This window comes from Pygocentrus nattereri, chromosome 26 (genome assembly GCF_015220715.1).
Source record: "Pygocentrus nattereri isolate fPygNat1 chromosome 26, fPygNat1.pri, whole genome shotgun sequence".
In the NCBI taxonomy this organism is placed as follows: domain Eukaryota; kingdom Metazoa; phylum Chordata; class Actinopteri; order Characiformes; family Serrasalmidae; genus Pygocentrus; species Pygocentrus nattereri.
Window position 1 is genome coordinate 17,188,372 of NC_051236.1, and position 19,756 is coordinate 17,208,127.

Genomic DNA, 19,756 nt, shown 5'->3' on the forward strand with positions numbered 1-19,756 from the left:
AAAAGCACAGAATTCTACTACTTAAACAACTCTGATGGTAGATTTGAATGAGTATTGCCCGTGTAGTGCTAGTTCACTTGAGAATAAGTATAAATAAGGTGTTTACTAAAAACTTTGAGCAATTACTTTGGGTCACTAATTTGATGTTTGTCTTATAGAAAGTTGTTTTAGTGATCTAATATGAACTCATATTAGCTCAATCGGCTTGCTAACAGGCACTCATAAGAGAAACTATAAGCAATAGAAAGGGTGCAATACTAAGAAATTTACTCAATAAAAGTAGTAGTAGTAATATTTAAAAAGCACCATTACATGAAAAAATGCATTCAAGTATTGAAACAAGAGCAAGTGCTACTTCTGTTACATTTCACCTCTGGTTAAAAACGTGTTCACCAAAGTGTCTGAATAAATAGCCGACGACACATTAAGTAACATAAGATAATATTCGATGTGTGGTCATGTGAGAATTTTTATGCAAATGATTGTAAATATATACATGCTTTTGTGTCTGTCTGTCTTTGAGGGGATGCTCCCAAATGTAAAGACCTCTAATCCCATCCTATATGGATGAATGACTACAAGCACCTCTCAGAGACCATTCAAAGGCACCAGCAACCAGACTTTTACTCAACCACAGCAGGCGTCAAACACAATCATATAATCACATATATCCGTTCACTTCAGTAAGAGACGCTGTTGTTTTTTTACCCTCAAAGCTCAATAGAGCTTCACCAAAAGGCTTTTCATCCAGTCGCCAGTGGCTTGCTCAAGCTTATCTCCTAAAAGAGAAGAAGCAAGAGAATCAAATGTGTATCAAAGTGAGATTGGGGGAAGGGGGCACAGGCACATGAGGCCCAGCTTTACACTTGAAATGCATTTCCAGCCTTTCAAGCGGAGTTCAATAAGCTCTAGCTGTGATTAGCACATCTTAAGACTGTTTTCCTTCCTCATGTATATACAAATACACACACGCATACAGCTCGTCAAAAGCTATTTTTTAAAAACAATTTTAATAAATTAACATGTTTTCCTTGTTGGTTTTTAATAATATCACCTAACACAATTTAAGTGCTTTATTTTTAGAAAATATTTATGTAGATGTTTGATTAAAAATTATGAAACTATTCGGTAATATAAGCTTTTGCTGTTGTGAGTAGGCCTCAACCAATGTACTGGTAATAATAATATTGGCTGACAGATGATCCACATTTTTATCAGTATAATAAAAATGACACTGAAAACATTGTTTACTACCAACTGTTTTTGTTTGTGTCATCACCATAACTCAAACTCTCCGAATAATGCGAAACCATAGAGCAAGCGCACCCAGTCCTGGTTCTGGAGATCTACCACCCTGGAGAGTTCAGATCCAGCACATCTGTCTCTAATACTCAGCGGCTCCTGAAGGCCTCCATTACCTACATCAGATGGGTTAGATTTGGGTTGGAACTAAACTCTGCAGAATTACAGCTCTCCATGATTAGGACTGGGCACCCATGCCTTAGACAGTTGTGGCACTGGGGAACCAAACACATGGCACCACCTGTTTAACTATATGACAGCAACTGCTGAATCTCAACACAGAATGCAACCTTGGCTAATAACAAATCCATGTAAAATATATCCAAACCTAACCCTTAACATCAGAAGAACACACTTTTTATAAAGAAAACTAATGAAAAATAAGAAAATTAGGAGGTTATTAAGTTGAAACGAAACTGCAAGGAATTATGGGCATCTTCAACTCTTGAAGTACATCCTAAAAATAATGATTCCTCAAGGGTTTTTTAGTAAAGGAAATGGTTCTGTATGGAACCAATGACACTCAAAAACATCTGAATTCATAAACAGTTCATTGCATTGGTCGAATGCTTCTTCTCTATAATGGATGATAAAAAAATAGTTTTATTAACTTAAGCACCAAAAGGATACACTACTGTGACAAGTCAAAGAACCATTCTTTTGGTATTCCATACACCCTTAATAGCTAAGACAGATTTTGGCATTTTTTTCTGTACTTTTTACGTCTTTTTAGACATTTATGTGACCTTTTCCAACCTCTCTTAGTCCCTTAGTATTATTGTGCCTTCAAGACTGACATATGTTAATGACTTCTCTTCCAACTGTCCCGTATTGTGCCTCATTCAAAAAAACATGCAAAACTGAAATATTCCTGATAACTTCAGTGTAAATGCTGTAGGCTGAACAGGAAGATAAGGAAAACTCAGTGTTCCATGATATTGGCCTTTTAAGACTGTGAGTTTCTGTTCACTTAGAAGTGTGACAATCATATCAGTCAGTAAAGCAATGTTGAACTATTCAAATTAAAATTAAATCTTAAATGCAAGTTATATTATGCACTAATATTTTCATGTACATATTTGATTTGATGCCAGTACATTAACACTTATCAAATATAGATATTGTGACTGGCAAAAGCAATATTACACTTATTTCTATAAGGTTGCAAATGCAGCAAAATGAACAAAAACTGATATTGCGTTACTAAACATTCTTCCAATCGATCCAATCAATTCAACATCACATATCAGTTAGTGACATCAGTCAAGTCTGAACAGCTGTCTGATCATTTCTTCTAAAGCAAATATCTACCCATACTGATATGATTTTGTTATCATTAATCATTTTAATATTATTAGTTTAAAAAGCTTTAAGGGCCCATGAAGGAACATGAAAACACTGAAAGCTTCAAAATGTGATATTAACTACCCAGTCCACACTCCACACTCTACACAAACTAAGCTGCAGAAACAGCTTGTAATGTCAGGAGAACCAACCCAGTTACATACACTATAAAGCCAAAAATATGTGGACATCATACATATGTGAGCGTGTCTGTGAGAATTTTGCCCATTCAGTCAAAACAGCCTGGCTCGCATTTAACGTTTAAATGTTTCACAGAGGTCTTCAGTGAGGTTGAGGTCAGATCTCAGAATTCTAGATACCAGAATTCCTCCACACTAAACTCATCACATCAAACTCATGTTAGATCAGTGATGACGGAACAGATCAAATTACCTCATACACGCAGCACCAGAGAGCATGATTACATTGCTAGTACAAACAGTGAGAAGCCTAATGAGTGCTTCTCTGTGCTGGGATTAAACCCTGGCTCTCCCAAGCGAGAGACGACTAACTTAACCATTAGGATAAATGGCCAATTAAAAAACACACATGTGCACAGCTCAAAACTACTCCATCCTGAATCAAAGCCTGTAAAAACACATGAGACATTAAGATTGTGTGTTTCGCCACAGTTCTTTTTGAATGAGACAGCCAATCATAACAGTGCACAAATGTTTCAAGTGAACCTCAAGTGCAAAAATAAAACAGAAGAAAAATGTAGCATATAGGCAAAATCAGTATCAGTGCCCTGTCACAAATATTAACAGTAATATTGTAAGGAAGAGAGGAGATGTTTCAGTAACAGACAAGACACTGACAAGACCTGACAAACCAATGCTTTAATTCACACTGTCTAGAGCTGTACATAGTTTACCACTCTCTCTCCGAGAGACAGCATTGCCCTGGCTTGTCTAAGTTTCACACACACACACACACACACACACACACCCACCGCTGTCAGAGAGGAGATAGTTTGAATGATTCATCTTCTTATATTCACACACACACACTCTTCTGCCACATGTTCAGAGGGCCTGGCAGTATGTGAATGAAGGTTGGAGGAGGGAGGCAGATGGGAGCTGAACTGTGCTGCAGTGGTTTGGGTCCAGGCTAAGAATAGGCATAACAATGGGTTCTGTTACCTGAATAGCTGTATTTTTTAAACAGCACTCAAATATGGCATATGCTATATAGAACATATTTTACATAATAAACATGGAATAAACACTAAAACATGGAATGTTTAATTACATTTGGCTAGCAAAAAAGATGACCCATTTCACTTTCTAAACACCAACACTGGTACAAATGTCACTTTTTGTTTTAAATATTTCCATGTTTAGCACCGCTCTTGCTTAACATGAATCATGTTTGCGTCTGCGGTTTCATGTCACACTTCACCCAAAAATATATTTATATATTACATGGTAATAAATTACACTGTGTTATTTCACTGTGTTATTCCAAATTACACGTGCCTTACTGGAACACCTTATTAAGTAACAAATATTCAAAAAGCCACGCCCACCCTCATTGAGTCTGCATGCTGAGATGTGCTGCAGTGGTTTCAGCTCAGACTGCAGGGTGAGAAATAAGCTACTGCTATGTCCAGCCCAGCGCTGCAGGCAACTACACACCACTGAGCTAAATCCTCATCTCTTCCACCCGCCACAACATGAACATGATGCTCCCAGGATTAGACAGTCTGAAAGAGTTTCTCAGACATACTCCACTTAATCCTGCACTGAAAAACTCCATGCAGAATTCAAATATTGCTTCATTCTAGGTCATGAAGGTCACTAACGCAACCTCTTCTCTGTAACTGACCTTTATAAACAAGCCACACACATCTAAAAAAAAAACAAAAAAAACAAACAGTTCTAAACCAAAAACCTGTCAAATGTCTTTAGCTTTTTTCTGTAACTCGGTAAAATGTTTTTAGATATCCACTCATCCAACATTTCTTATTAAATCATAAAAATCAAGGGTATTAATAGTTTGCTGCGGTAACAGTCTCTACTCTTCTGGGAAGGCTTTACACTAAATGTTGGAACATGGCTATGAGGATTGGATTCAGCCACAAAATCATTAGTGAGGTCAGCTACCAATGTAGGATGATTAGTTCTGGATCACAAACGCCATACTAGCTCATCCCAAACGTACTGGATAGAGCTCCATCACTCCAGAGAACACAGCTCCACAGTCCAATGCTAGAGGGCTTTATTGCTTGGCATTACACAGGGTGAGCTCTGACTCATGTACAGCTGCTCCAGAGCATCTTTTTTTTTCCACTGAGATTGCACAAGCTGTGTGTGCACACCTGATTCAGTAAAAGCTGCACCTTAAATTAGATGAAATCACTAATGAGAAGGCATTTGGATACCTCTGGACATGCAGTATATGTGCAAAAAAACACAGTAACCTTCTTCTGGAAAACCTACATTACTGAACCAACTGTAAACAGTGGCTGTAACAGCGTTAGTTTCCAATGAATACTGAATTAGCCCTACATGATTAAAATGACAACAAATTAGTCGCTACTATTTAATCAATAAATGCTTGGTTTTTCTAGATTTAGTTTAAGTAAATAACTTTAAAAGGCGGAAAAAAAACTAAGCTAGATAAGGCTAGCTAAAGTCTAGGCTGAAGGTATTCAAATTCAGATGCTGAATAACTTTTAATCATTTATAGTTAGCTGACGTACTGATGTAACTGACTGGCTACTCATACCTAACAGTGATAACAAAATCCAGAACCAGAGAGCGGATTCAAGGTTTAGATCTGAGGACCTCTGATCTAGGCTACTACCATCAGAACAGAAGTCTGCATGGGACAGGTTTTTCAGTCCTGGTCCCACAAGATTTCCCTCTCCCTTGCCAAAAACCTGCACCATTTGTCCCACTCCCAACCACAATCTACATGTTTTGTCCGGCTCCCACCTGCAGTCCTGTATAGCTGGTTTCAATCTGAATTACTCATGACTGAAAATGACTGCCACATGTTGGACATGCCTTTGGCTGGCTGTATTCATCCTTATTAATAACACTTATCATAGCTGTGGCTGTCTGACCATCTGAAGGCTCCAGTGTTTCTGTTGCCTATATTGCAATTGCAAGTGCAATTCACGTGTGGTTCAAGTGACTTAAGTATTCAAGATGAGTTTATTAATCTTTGTTATTTCTCTGTTAGATATTATTGCAAATTATTAAGTGATTGTTATCATATGTCTACACGTAATGTTTGTATCCTGTCTTCATTGGGTTGCTTAACGCCCACTCCCAAGCATGACACTGAAATTTTGTTAACTTTAAGTGAAAACGAGTGATGCAACTAGGATATAGAGGTTATTCATTTAGCCTCACCTCAGTACTGGTTATTCATGACATTTTGTAAAATCTTTGCTAAAACTACATGACATAATAAAGAAGCCTTCCAGACAGAAAAACGGAAGATAGCATTATGAACAAAAATGTTAGGCCGGATGACACGCTGACCAACTTAGCATTAGCGCAAACATATACCATTTAGTACTGAATTTACCTCATAATGTGAGCAGTTCACACATATTCATCTGTATAAAGTAAATAGGGTTAATGCTAAGGGTTAATCACAGCTATGGTTGATAGCTAACACGTCTTAGCATTGGATTAGGCTACTACATTTACTGCTGCGCTGCAGAAGCTTTTTTGCTCCCTGTACCGCTTCTTAAAGCTGCAGAGCAGAATGCAGAATGTCGTTTTTGTTTTACTGACTGTATCTAATGCCAGAGGCCCAATTCTTTATGCACAGTGTGCTGATATATAGGCGCAGGAAGGCACGTGCTGAAGTAGGACTGCAGAGCAGGTGGAATTAGTATTCAGCCTCTGTGTGTGGGCAGCAACTCCCTGAGCAACAGCTTCACGCATCAAAGTGGACAGGAGTCTTCCAGCAGGACTGAGGAGCAGCAAATGTGCGGCATTCACTGCTACAGCACGTACACACACTGAATGGCCAGGGAGTGATGCTAGATATGAAAACAGAACAGAGAGGAATTAATGCTCACAGTGCTCTAAGAATGAGGGCAATGAAGGGACAAAAATTCTGATTCACAGAGACATTCCTAAATGACTTCACGCTCACACACAGACACGCACAAACAAACAAATAAACAAGCTGTACCGAAAGGCAAACCTAATACTCTAACAATGACAATGAAGATACTCATTGTGTGTGTTTGTTAGAGAGAGAGAGAGAGAGAGAGAGAGAGAGAGAGAGAGAGAGAGAGAGAGAATACTAAAGAGAAGAGAAAGGGAGGGAGAGAAAGAGAGAGAGAGAGAGAGAGAGAGAGAGAGAGAGAGAGAGAGAGAGAGAGAAGGGTGGAGAGAAAGAGAACAAAGAAAACAGTAGAGTAAGGGGCAGTGAAAGACAAGAGAAAGGGAGAGAGAGAGAGAGAGAGACAGAGACACAGAGAGAGCCGGATACAGAGAGAACGGTCGAGAGAGGAGAAAGGTAAAGAGAGAGAGAGGTCAAAAGAGAGACAGATAGAGGGAGATAGAAAGAAAAGTCGAGAAAGAAGGGAGGGAGAGAGAGAGAGAGAGAGAAAGGTTGAGAGAAGAGTAAGGTCGAGAGAGGAGAGAAAGGTAGAGAGGGGGAAAGAGAGAGAGAGAGAGAGATACATATAGACTTGATCACTTTAAGTGTTCAGTGGATGCAGTTTCATGTTTAAATGGTCCTGCTTGGGTGAGTTTAATGGTGTTTAAAGATGTCCAGACAGAAGGCCACAAAATTTCCAGCAGAGGTCACAGTGTCACAACTACAGCTGCCGTGTACACCCACTCAGAGCCCCTCACTTGAGAGACACAGAGAGGAGCATTCAGTGATAAACATTCACTGACTGTGTGCATGTGTTTGTGTGATTGTGCACTTACGTTAATTTGCCCAGCATCGCCACAAAGAAGTGGTTTTTATCCAAATCTTGGTATCTTCCAACAAATCTGATAATCTCAACATTCTTCCTCCTTCCATTTTCCAGAACACAATGATTTATTACCGTAATACTTCCTGCTGTACAGGTAACCCAGTGGTGCTAGACAGTAATTAAAAATATGGGAGGGTCATGGCACTAAAAAGTCAGCATTAAAAAAAATGTAATGACCCTATGCTTCCTGAGGACTGCACTGCTAGTCTGTTAAAACAACGTCACTGACAACTGGTGCTGGAACTGTGCTTTATCCACTGGCCCTCAGTTCAGTAGCGAAGGTTCTAGTCCTTCCGAATTTTTTTGGTACCTGCTCCACATTGGGAAAAATAGGACCTCAGGGTAGTGAAAGGTGTTATCTTCTGTCTTCAGCAACATTTGAAACCAAAGCCAACAATAGTTTAGTGAATTTAATCAATTCTCTACTCATCTAGTTCTATTGAATGACCAATAAGCACAAAAATGCAAGTTACAAATAAAGAGTTCAATAAAGTGAGCTAGTTATGAAGCTAATGCTAATGTTGTGAGCATGTTAGTGGTCACAGTGTTTCTGTTCATTTCTTCACATTTCAGAGAAAAAATATTGTGCGATTCCACACATGATTCTGTGTCACTCAATACACTTTTACATCAATCAGTGAGTTAAGATACTAAGCTAAACTAGCAAGCAAGATTGCTAATTAACCAAATTAGACATTTTCAAATGGTTATTACAACAGCTCTTCTCAAGCAGGGGGACAATGAACAAAAACTAAAACTGTAAGTCCTGTTCGTTTACAATTTGATCAGTTCTTGTTTTTATCTGTGCAGTGCAAAAACAGCCACCCCTAAAAAACTGCAAAACAAGAGAGGTCAATGAGAAAGAGAGAGAACAGAACTATCAGCACAAGTACTAAAACAAGAGACGCAGTGCAGGATCAGGCCACGGCTGGAGACTGGCACGTTTTTCCTCCTCATTGTTGACTGCTGGTGCAGCAGCAAGGCTGGCCTGGGGAACACACAGCCGCCTGCCTACTCCCCTACAGCTGGCCTTAATTACACACACTGAGCCTGCTGCTATTGGATGAGGCCTCAGCAGGCTGACACACACACACACACACACAGCCGGTCTGCACTATACACACACGCACGCACGTGTACTCAAAGCTTCAATTTACTGGCCGACACACTTGTGTGCAATATCTGCCCCTCACAGCTGCGTATTCCTGCACTCGCATATTCCTCCACTCACGTTTTAGAGAATAAGTCACTCAAGTGATAGTTTGGATTTTTTCACTTTAGCCCTTACATAACCACCAATTAGCACTGTGCAAAATATGTGCTTTAATCACACACTTGCCTCATCTGCATCGAGTCACCAAGTACTCAGACTCGCTTGTTAGTGATGGAGAGTCAATTCCAAAAGAAACGATTCCTCAACCCCAACATGTCTGAGAGTGTGGGTGGAATTTTGGCCAGTGACTCTGAGAGTCAAAATGCTTTTCTGTTTTTTCATCATAAATGACTCAAGGGACATTTTGATGAAGGTGTGTGTAATTTAACAACAGTCGGCCTGTTTAATTACCAGCTATTATGCCAGAGCTGTTCAATAGCCACTGTAAGAAAAAACTCTGGTCACATAAGTGTTTTCACTGCAGTGCTCTACATAATTAGAGGTCCAATGATTAGAAACAGTACAAGGAACAAAACAGAAATCCAAAAAAAAAAAAAAAAACAATATTTTTCACAGAACGTTGTGGAAATTAAGCTGAAGTCTGCCTCTGATTTGCCAACTTCTTATTCAAAATTTCCATTCCACACTTAAATAGTGCTGCAGTTACATTTTGGTGCTGGCACACCATTAAAACAACTGGTGCACCACTTAAAATGGAACGGAAATGTCCGATAAGAAGCTGGCGAATACAAAGCCAACTTCAGCCTGTGGAAAGAGGAACAAATTAACGTCCAACTGCTCCAGAATGAAAACTTATTTCCTTTTTTAAAGAACTGAAAAAGACTTTGAAAGTGGTTCCTTTTCAAAGAATTATGATTACAGTAATGATTTTCTCTGTACATCACTGAGTTTCCCCTCGTCCTCATTACATAAATAGACTGATGGCAAGAAGGTGTTAAATATCAGTCAACAGTAATCATTTGTCCAGCTACTGGATATTACTTGGTATAATCTACAAAATTTTATCGTATCACTATAATCGGGACTAAAAAATGGGTAACCTATGTTTGGAATGGTTTATTCTCTGCTGCATGTTTTTGTCATCAGCTCTGGGGTTGTCTTGGTTAAAATTAAGTAGGTTTTTCTATAAAAATGGACAAAATTATAAAAGAGTTCAGCCTCAAAATGGCTGCTACTGCTTATTTCAGCAGTACAATACATTTTTCATATATGCATGATAAGACAATGCATTGTCATACAGTGTCAGATATTACAAGAGCAAGTCTACCTGAGATTACTTAACAATTAAACATGACTTCGCCTGAGGTAAGTGTGTGTAAATTTAGGCGTGCTGTTTGCATGACGCTAATTGGTAGGGTATAAGCTTCCATTACATGTTAGCTACATTAGCCTTGTAGCTCCAAACTTCAGACTACACTGTCTTTTTGCCTTCTTTAATGAACAAGAGCAGGGCTACTGAAAGTGGGATCTGTGCATTGTAACCTCATTCAAAAACAAGCATCTATAATAGCAGGATCCTCCAAATGAAGTCATGTGAGCAGAACCCCACTGCAGGCTAAGAATCTATGGCTGGCTGGATGCCACCAAACAGAGAATTGCCCATTGATCTAATATGCACCAGCAGCAGCTCTATCACATGCAAAGAGAAGAACTCCAGTTGTGCTGTTCTTAGGAGCGCTGCAGCTCTAACTGTCTTGAAGATGCACTTCTTTGAGCGAGAAAAAGACAAAAGAAGCTCTTTTCCATTAAGAGCTGAATTATAGTGGCTACAGTGAAATAGAGATAAAAATCCTCATGCCTTTGGATGTTTTATGACTTCTTAGAAGTTTAAGGAAGAGAGCTGTGCACGGGTGAAGGACGTTCATAACCAGAGGAGAAGTGTGAGAGAGTTTTTGAAATTCACCAGCAGCTATTTCTGCTCTGATAAGAAGAGCACAGAGAAAAAACGTGGAGCAGTAGAAATGAAGTGAGAAGTAGAAGAAAATCACAGCATGCACATGAATATATATATATACACAGTTTCCAAACTCTCCCAATAAAGTCCAGTATTATTTGTAGTTATGATCTAATATCTGGGCTTCTAATATCAAGGGCTTCATTATTTTAAATCACGTGTGCAGGTGATGGAATAGAACAAATCTGGGTGATGACTTAAGACATTGAGGAGATATATGGAACCTTTGCTCCTGTTATTAATCATGTACTTTTCAGGGAAAAAAATACTTTTTCCTGGAATTATGTTTATTTGCATCCATTCTAATGACATATGGTGTTTCACACAAGCACAAAGGCAGAAGCACACATTGCTAAAAAAAATATGGGCTAGTGTGGACATGTATGAATCCTATAGGAATCCCTGAGGGATGATTTGGTCTTTAGGAGTCACAACAAAGAACAAGGAAAGTTCTGCATAACCTGCTCCCAGTCTGGTAAAGGAAACAGCTACATTAGCTGTCTAACTAACCATGAAACACAGCTCACTCACACAATGTAAGTACTTTCATGATAACATTAATTATAGATAGTGATAAGAAGCAAGAACCAAGTATTGTCAGTGCAAGCCAGTCAGTGAGTTTACATGCACTTAATAATCCAATAGCTGCAGAAAATCAGGTTTCCGGGTCTACGTGAGTCTGCAATAATTGGATTTCTGTTCTTCAACATGCCAATAAACTCACAGAATAATACATGATAAAAACATAATGTAAAACTCAAACAGGTGCTGTGTTAAATGCTGCTTGCTACTGAGAAACTGAGAAAAATGAAAGAAATCAGAGTAAGGGTACACAGACTGAAACACCTGATTACTGTGTTAAATCCAGCTCTCTTTATTGGATGTCTTGATTGGATTTCTGAATACTGACTGAGACTAAGGTGTTTGCAAAAACTAAAGCAAGAAGGCAGAAGTATACCAGCAACCCTGAACAAACCTAATAAAGCATTGATTAACCAAACCCAAGTATCTGACCGACTGGACCAGATGTCTCAGAATTTAAAAAGGGGTGGGACAGCTTACTGGATACAGGTTAGAACTAAATTCTGTAGGAAACTAGCTCTCCTGGACACCACAGACTTATTGTGTTAATTACTGTATTCATATTATTTGTATTTATTGTGATACACACACACTTCTTTCCTCCTCCTCTTCCTCTCTCTCTCTCCACAGAAATTCAGAGTTATAGTGGGCCAGCGGCTTACTTGAACTGCTGGTGCTCCCTGGACGAACGGATTTTGGAGGAGAATCTCTCGGCCAGTTTCTCCAGGCTGCGGGAATACTCCAGCTGAATCTCTGCCTTGCGGCGGAAAAACTCCTGCAGGTCTTGCAGCAGCTGGATCCGAGACTCCGACTGCTGCTCCAGACACTTAAACTGCTCCACCAGCTGATTACGGATCTCTGACATAAAACAATCACACATATGCAAACATGTTAGCATCAGCAGAACAGCACAACTCCTCAACAGGATACTGATGTTCAAAAGGTTTCATATCACTGCATTCTATATCAGTTACTGTCATGGGTGTAAAAATCTGACCTCACAATGGTTTAATTGGTGTGATTTGAACACAATTCAGTGTATCATGAGTTTTGGTACAATTCGGAATTATTTTTTCAATAATAAGACTAGGGCTGGGTATCATCCAAACCTTTTTGATACAAATACTGATATCTTGACTTCAGTACTGATACTTAATATCAATTAACAAACCCAAAGTAGGTGTGGCTTATCAAGAAGGTCTGACATTAAGTACATGTACACAGCATGCACCCAATCAGCAGTCTAGATTCTACAATAAATATTCCTATTTGCTCGCTGATGCTAATTAGACAGAAAACGTAGACACTAAAATTTTATATATTTAATGACATGGATTTCTTTGATTCTGAGCAGTACTGAAGTAGTTCACTGGGTACCATAAAAGTATGCATTTTCAATATCCGACTCTATTAAAGGCAAAAAAGGCTGGAGGAGCTATTTTTGCCACAGTGGAATAAGGACAATAAAACAATAAAACAGTTGCTGTTTATTAAGCACATTTATTTTTAAAAAGTGCAATATTACAACCAAAATGAAACCAAATCAATATTTACTTCTTTAGTTCAACTTTGTAACTTACTGCATACTATCAAAGTCGTTCTACATGTTCTATGAATCTATAGTGAGAAGCTCTTGGAGACTAAGAGCATCCTCAATCTGTCAGTGCAAGGAGCAGCCTGCAGTCTATGTTCATGGCCCCTATTGTCATTCTTTCTCTTTTTTTTTTTTTTTTGGGATGCGATCTGCCTACTTCCCCCCACCCCTCATCCCTTGCACCCCAAACTCAGTGAAAGCTAGGGAGCGCAGTCGGATTTGGATAGAGGTACACTGCACTCAGTATCACAAGTCTACTCATCCTAGCCTCCCAGAGAGATCAATGGCTGTTACGCTTTCTTGGACTTCCTGTAATGGATGGCTGTGTCAACAAATACATCTATTTTACAAGAAAATCAAAATCTATTGCAGGTTAATGGCCTTTCTAAAAGGCTTGTTACTTCCTCAAAAGGAAGAATGTTCTTAAGTGGTTTGACAAGCTATTAAAAAGGAAAGCCAACATCAGTAGATTCAGGTTGTACAGCCAGTCACATCCCCAGAGCCAACAGTGCCTAATGTGTCAAAACAGAACTCTTTCATGAGCCATTTCAAAGCTGCTTGTGCCGCTTCAAACAGCACTGCATCTGTTTACTTCCTCTAAGGTTCACAGAGAAATTAGGCATGTATGGTTTGGCAGCGCAAATGGAGGTATTTGCTGAGGGCATCACATTTTAAATGACTGCTTCATCACTTTTTTTCAGCAAAGACATTTTGCTCTTTGGACTTTATAATAAAATGATATACATTATATCACAAAAAAATTTAAGACACTATCATAATGTTAAGAGCCTTAGAACTCAGGACACACAGCTTCATATATGTTCACTCACACACACACACACACACACACACACACACAACCTCAATTCTTAAAAGGTTGGGATGCGCTATGAAATGTAAATACATGTAAATAAGAACAGAATGCAATGATTTACAGATCTCATAAAGCCATGTTTTATTCACAACAGAACACAGAACACACATCAGATATTGAAAGTGAGACATTTCACTGTTTTACATTTTACTATTTCATGAAAAAATCTTAACTTGTGCAGAACTTAATGGCAGCAATGCATCTCAAAAAAAGTTAGGACAGGGCCATGTCTTGTGTAACATCCCTATAGCATTGAAATACCATTTAAATAGCCTTTTAATATAAAAAAGTGGCAGAGTGTCACAACTGCAGATTCTATCATAGCAACATATGTGGCTGAGCAGCTGGGCTTTAGCCTGCACGGCCAGGAATGCATTTAAATACAAGGGACATTAGTGCTTTGTCACATTAACACTGTACTTACATGTTAACTTAGGAAGCCCTCATACATATTAAATAGGAAAAATATTTAATAAGAGAAAAGCAAAAAATTTGCTTTACAGTTGCTCAATATGAATAAGATCTAACTATGACAGGAGGGAACACATCACTGAACACTTGACACAGTCGCTACACAGTGATGAGGAACTGGGACTGGCTAGTGTGTTCATATCTCACACAGCTGAAAGGTGTAATTTCCTCCTGCTTTCTATTGGACAGACTAAAATACACTGCACAAATTCTTCTGCTGGAAATTGCTCAAAATCATGACGTGTTATTAAAAGACTTAAAAGGCCTGCAAATTTGATAGTATAGTGTTACACTGTTAGGGGTATAACTTAGACAGCAGAATTCTTTTTGACGTTGTCCTGGCTAGCCATCGGCTGTGTAACTCTCCACAAGCTCAGGTTAACCACCAAAACCTAGCATTTCCTTTAGATGCTGAAGGCTTGAGCCTCTGTGGCTTAAACCCTTTTTCAGATACAGCTCACATACTGAGAAAAACCCAAACCATCCGCGGCCTCGGTGATGCCGTTCTCAAACACATTCCAATCCTCTGCAAAAGCTGTGCCCTGCTTTTCCTTTTTTAATTCTCCCATTTCTTTCACTCAGTTCCTGGCATGTGTCTGATGACAAAACAAGAGAACTCAGAGGAACACCCCAGAAACATCAGACATCGCTTTGCTTGAACGGCAGGCAGGACTTCGAAAATACTCTCGTAAAAAGACGAGTTCACTTCAAAACCAGCAGCAGCACAAGAACTCGAATGCGGGTTCGGAAAAATAGGTCACGTTGTAAGAGAGCCTTCAACCTCTTGCAGAGACCATGAGCAATCACAGAGTTATTCAGAGGAACAGTGGATTTCATGCACACATACTGCAGTCACTCTGTGTGATTTCACTACAAGCTCAAAACTGTTAGATGTTATACTGCTCAATCCTTAAACGTCTAACGTTATTACGGCTCTTCTGGTACATTTGATTCACATTACATAACTTTATATGTAATGATTTTATATGTAATGAAGCCTTTAAAATCCAAGGTTTATTACATACTAAGGCTTATTATTCAGTAACCACAAAGATTCCAATGCAAATCAATTGAGCTGTTCTTAGGTTATAGAAGTGTGTAGTAAACTCTGGTCCTGCCAGCAGGCCCTGGCCATGTAAGAGGTTGAAATCAATTTGACTTATACTCTGTGCTGACAGAGTATTTCTCAAAACTTTGTTTGCTTCAATATCAAGAAATGACCAAATGCGGCAAAAATGTGTTTTGCAGAATGAAAAGCCTGGATGGTTTTTGATTCAGTAAAACAAAACTGTACAAACAACAATGACTTCACCAAATGCAAACCATAATAAACTGATGCTTCTCCTAACAAACATGAATGTGGTGTCAATTTAAAGTTTTAAGTCTGTACTTTGACAGAAATGTGTTACTTGTTTCAATGAGTAGCAATACAGAAATCATTAATGTGCCCCTAAAGCCATCACTTAAAACACAAAAAATCTATGTTGATCTGAGCATTATTATTTCCAAAAAACCCCAAAATATGGCCTCCCTAAACCTCAACACTCATTAAGAACGTGAAGATCTATGAATTTGCATAATTGAGGCAACTATAAATGTAATATTGACACCCATTTTCAAAATCCCACCCCTTCCCTGCACATAAACAAAGCTTTCAATGTAACTTTAATCATCAAAAAGATTTGGTCTTTGTTGCTCCATTTCACTCGCTCAGGTTTGAGCGGTGCCTCGAATCACAAAAAAAATTTGGTCCAACCAAAAGAGGTGGGCTCGGTCTGGATAAAACTGACCCATGGTTTGGCTTTGTCTGCTGCGTGAAAACACTTTTATAAGTGGTTCGGACTTCAGAGCAATTACAGGAAGTTGAGGCAGACTATCGTCACCCATTATACAACAGAAGAATAAAAAAAAACAGGAGAGAAATGGAAATGAGCCATGGAAGCACACGAGGAGAGCACAAGATGAAATATTTCATTGTAATTTGGTAAAAGTCAAAATGTACAAAAATGCAGTAACTTATAGAGTACTGTGTGAAAGTCTTAGGCACCCAAGACACATTTTCAAAATCTATTTATTTGTGTAGTATGTGTTTATTTGCTGAGAAAAGTGTTAGTGATTTTCTGGATGTTAGTGTGTTTGTTTAACTGTTTTCAAACCTCTCCTCAAGGAAGCCCAGTATTATATGTAACCAATCAGTGCTTCAGTAAATTGTGCTCATGATGTCATTGATGATATTAACAAGTCTCTGTGGCGGCTGTGAAGGTGTCAAGGAAAAAATGGATCCAAGAAATTCTTGTTACTTTTTATTGTTTTTATGTTTATTTGAATTATGAATATGACTTTATTCTAATGTATATTGTGATAAACTCACTGCTGAGGTAAATTGTTAAAAAATTAACTTAGATACTTAAAACTTTCGCACAGTACTATAGCTTATTTTCTGAGACGGTGAAAGAGAGAGAGGGAGAGAGAGAGAGAAAGAATATTCATGTTTCTCCATTCAAACTGACAACGCTACCTGTTAAATCGGCTACACACCGATGTGGAGACACACACTCCTCTACAAACCAATGAATGTTAAGTATGGGGAGATGTAGCGAGTGTAGGTGATGACAGGACCTCTACACTGGCCTGAGTGCAGCATCAGTGAGTCAGAATTGCTGGTGGTTTAGCCTTCTTGACAACCTGGCATTAGCTTCTGGTGCCAACATGGAGATAAATTAAAGGTGGCTTAACACAAAAACACTCAATTACTCACTCAGATTTGAATCTTCTTTATCCTCTAAACCAGAGGTCACTAATAGGCAGACCGCGGTCTGAGTCTGGACCCAGACGCTGTCCTATACAGACCTGAACCTACAACCAATAAACTATGGAGAATTATTTAATTTCAACGGGGTGGTCCTATTTTAATCGTAGTGTAGCTTTTCTAGCCTTTACGGTGCGGCTTTAGTGGCCCGGGAGACTCACAGACCAATCGCACGCGCTGTAAATAACACACATGACGCTACTCAGCAAATGTGAATCCTGCATTACGATGAGCACTGAGACTCGAGTGAGTGATGCTCACACAGAGGAGAGATGAGGCGGGAACCAAGCAGTTGGAAAAGAGAGTGGGCCAGATTATTTTACATGGCATGATCCAAAAAGAGAAAACTGACCATAAATACTGAAATATGATTGTACTTTATTTGATTTGATATTCAGTTGTTGACTGCATAAGACGTTATGACTACTAACTTACTTCAGTAAACAATATATGGCACTGAGTGATGATGCAAGCTTGAGGAAGTTTTCTTTAACTGGACCTTATTGAATATTAATTAAATATCCCTGCTCTAAACAAACACCAGTGAAGATTTAATGAACTAGAATGAACCTGCATGGCTGTGTATAAAGCTGTTTAGTCACTCTCACTAAGCTAACGCTAGCTTCCAGTGCTAAGGACACTGAAGTAAAAGTAGCTTAAGCTAACAGCTCTACATACACCAATATAGGTTTCCTCGCTCAGACTTGCATTAGTGAGCTGGAATGACACTGTGCTGTGGTGTGAAGATGCGAAGTTCCTGCAGTGACATGCTACTTACTACTAGAACAGCTCCTCACACCACATTTGACAGGTAAAGACAGATATGGAATATAGATTTCACACCCTTGTAGCAACATTATTTATTTTGGCTAATAGTTTATTGCACAGTCAAAATACTTCAAAGAAGTTAGCTGTGTTAGCACAGATACATTCTGTAGCTGTAAAAGAAAGTTTCCTATCACAATGTCATTATTATCTCACTGGCATATTTTAGTGCTGGACTATGGTTCAAGCTCATTTGTGACATGCACAGCTAAGCTGCTACATAGCATCCTACAACTTGCTTGTTTGGGATGCTCTGAGAAAGTCTGTGTTTTCAATGGAAAAATATGAATGACGCTTTGCATTGCGCTTGGTGATGTAAGGATTGGATGCAGCTGCTCTGCCATGGAAACCCATTCCATGAAGCTCTCTGGAGCACTGTCCTTGAGCTAATCTGAAGGCCACATGAAGTTTGGAGGCCTGTAGTGATTGACTCTACAGAAAGTTGGACACCTCTGCACGCTATGCGCCTTAGCATCTGGGTCATTTCACGTGGCCTACCACTTTGTGGCTGAGTTGCTGTCATTCCCAATCACTTCCACTTTGCTTTAATACCACTGACAGTTGACTGTGGAATATTTAGTTGTGAGAAAATGTCACGACTGGACTTGTTGCAAAGGTGGCGTCCTATCATGGTACCACGCTGGAATTCACTGAGCTCCTCAAAGCAACCCATTCTTTCACAAATGTTTGTAGAAGCAGTCTGCATGCCTAAGTGCTTGGTTTTATACTTAACATATACTTAATATGACTTATAGGCATATTGTAAAGTTTGCGGACGATACGGCAGTGGTTGGATGCATCATAAATAGTGATGACTCTGGTTATAGGCAGGAGGTGGAACACCAGGAGAGTTGGTGCAGTGAGAACAATCTCTGCATCAACGTGAAGAAGACAAAGGAGATGATTGTGGATTTCAGAAGAGGCAACACCATCCCTCCCCTTCCCCTACATGTCGGCGGATCTGCAGTGGAAGTGGTCTCCAGCTATAAGTACTTGGGCGTACACCTAAGTAACAATCTCACCTGGAGTAATAACACTTCCAGCCTGATCAGGAAGGCACATCAGCGCCTTTACTTCCTCAGACGGTTGAGGCATGTTGGACTTGGGAGCTCAGTCCTCACCTCATTCTACAGATGTGAGGTGGAGAGCGTTCTGTGCTCCAGCATCACCGTGTGGCATGGAAGCTGCTCTGTGGCAGAAAGGAAAGCTCTGCAGAGGGTGGTGAAGGCTGCACAGAGGACTGTTGGAGTCAGCCTTCCCACCACCATGGACATTTACACCTCCAGATGCAGGAAAAGGGCCACTGGCATCATGAAGGACCCAACCCATCCAGCACACACACTTTTTGTTCCGCTCCCCTCAGGTAGGAGGCTGTGGAACATTAAGTGCAAAACAACCAGACTGAGAAACAGCTTCTACCCTGAAGCTGTAAGACTCTTAAATTCCAATTAGACAATTACTGCAATGGCACTTCATGTCCAATTATTTATTTATTGCTGCTTTACTGAATCAGTGCCTCCACTATATCATCCACACATGTCACTTTATACATTACCAGCATTTAGATGTACACCTCCTACCTCGTACTCATACTGCTGCGGTCCATGCTGCTGTTATTTGTCCACCCCTTTATTTGCACCTTCTATTTATTGTTTATGTTACTTGGGAGTTGAGTGGAGAGTACAATGTTTCGTTCCACCTCATGTACCACATGTGATGTGAATGACAATAAAGCCTTATCTTATCTTATCTTATCTTATACACCTGTGGCCATGGAAGTGATTGGAACACCTGAATTCAATGATTTGGATGGTTGACTGAATACTTTTGAAAATATAGTGCATTATCACAAATAACAACACAGAGCACT

General features: G+C 39.4%; 1 protein-coding gene across 2 annotated transcripts in view; it reads right to left on the minus strand.

Moving 5' to 3' along the window:
* Window positions 1–19,756, minus strand: part of srgap3 (SLIT-ROBO Rho GTPase activating protein 3) — a 126,749-nt gene that overhangs the window by 73,505 nt on the left and 33,488 nt on the right. For both annotated transcript variants that reach the window (XM_017712643.2, XM_017712642.2), the window contains exon 2: window positions 11,976–12,171. In XM_017712643.2, coding sequence (XP_017568132.1) covers window positions 11,976–12,171 — 196 coding nt within the window. The remainder of the gene's footprint in view (window positions 1–11,975; window positions 12,172–19,756) is intronic.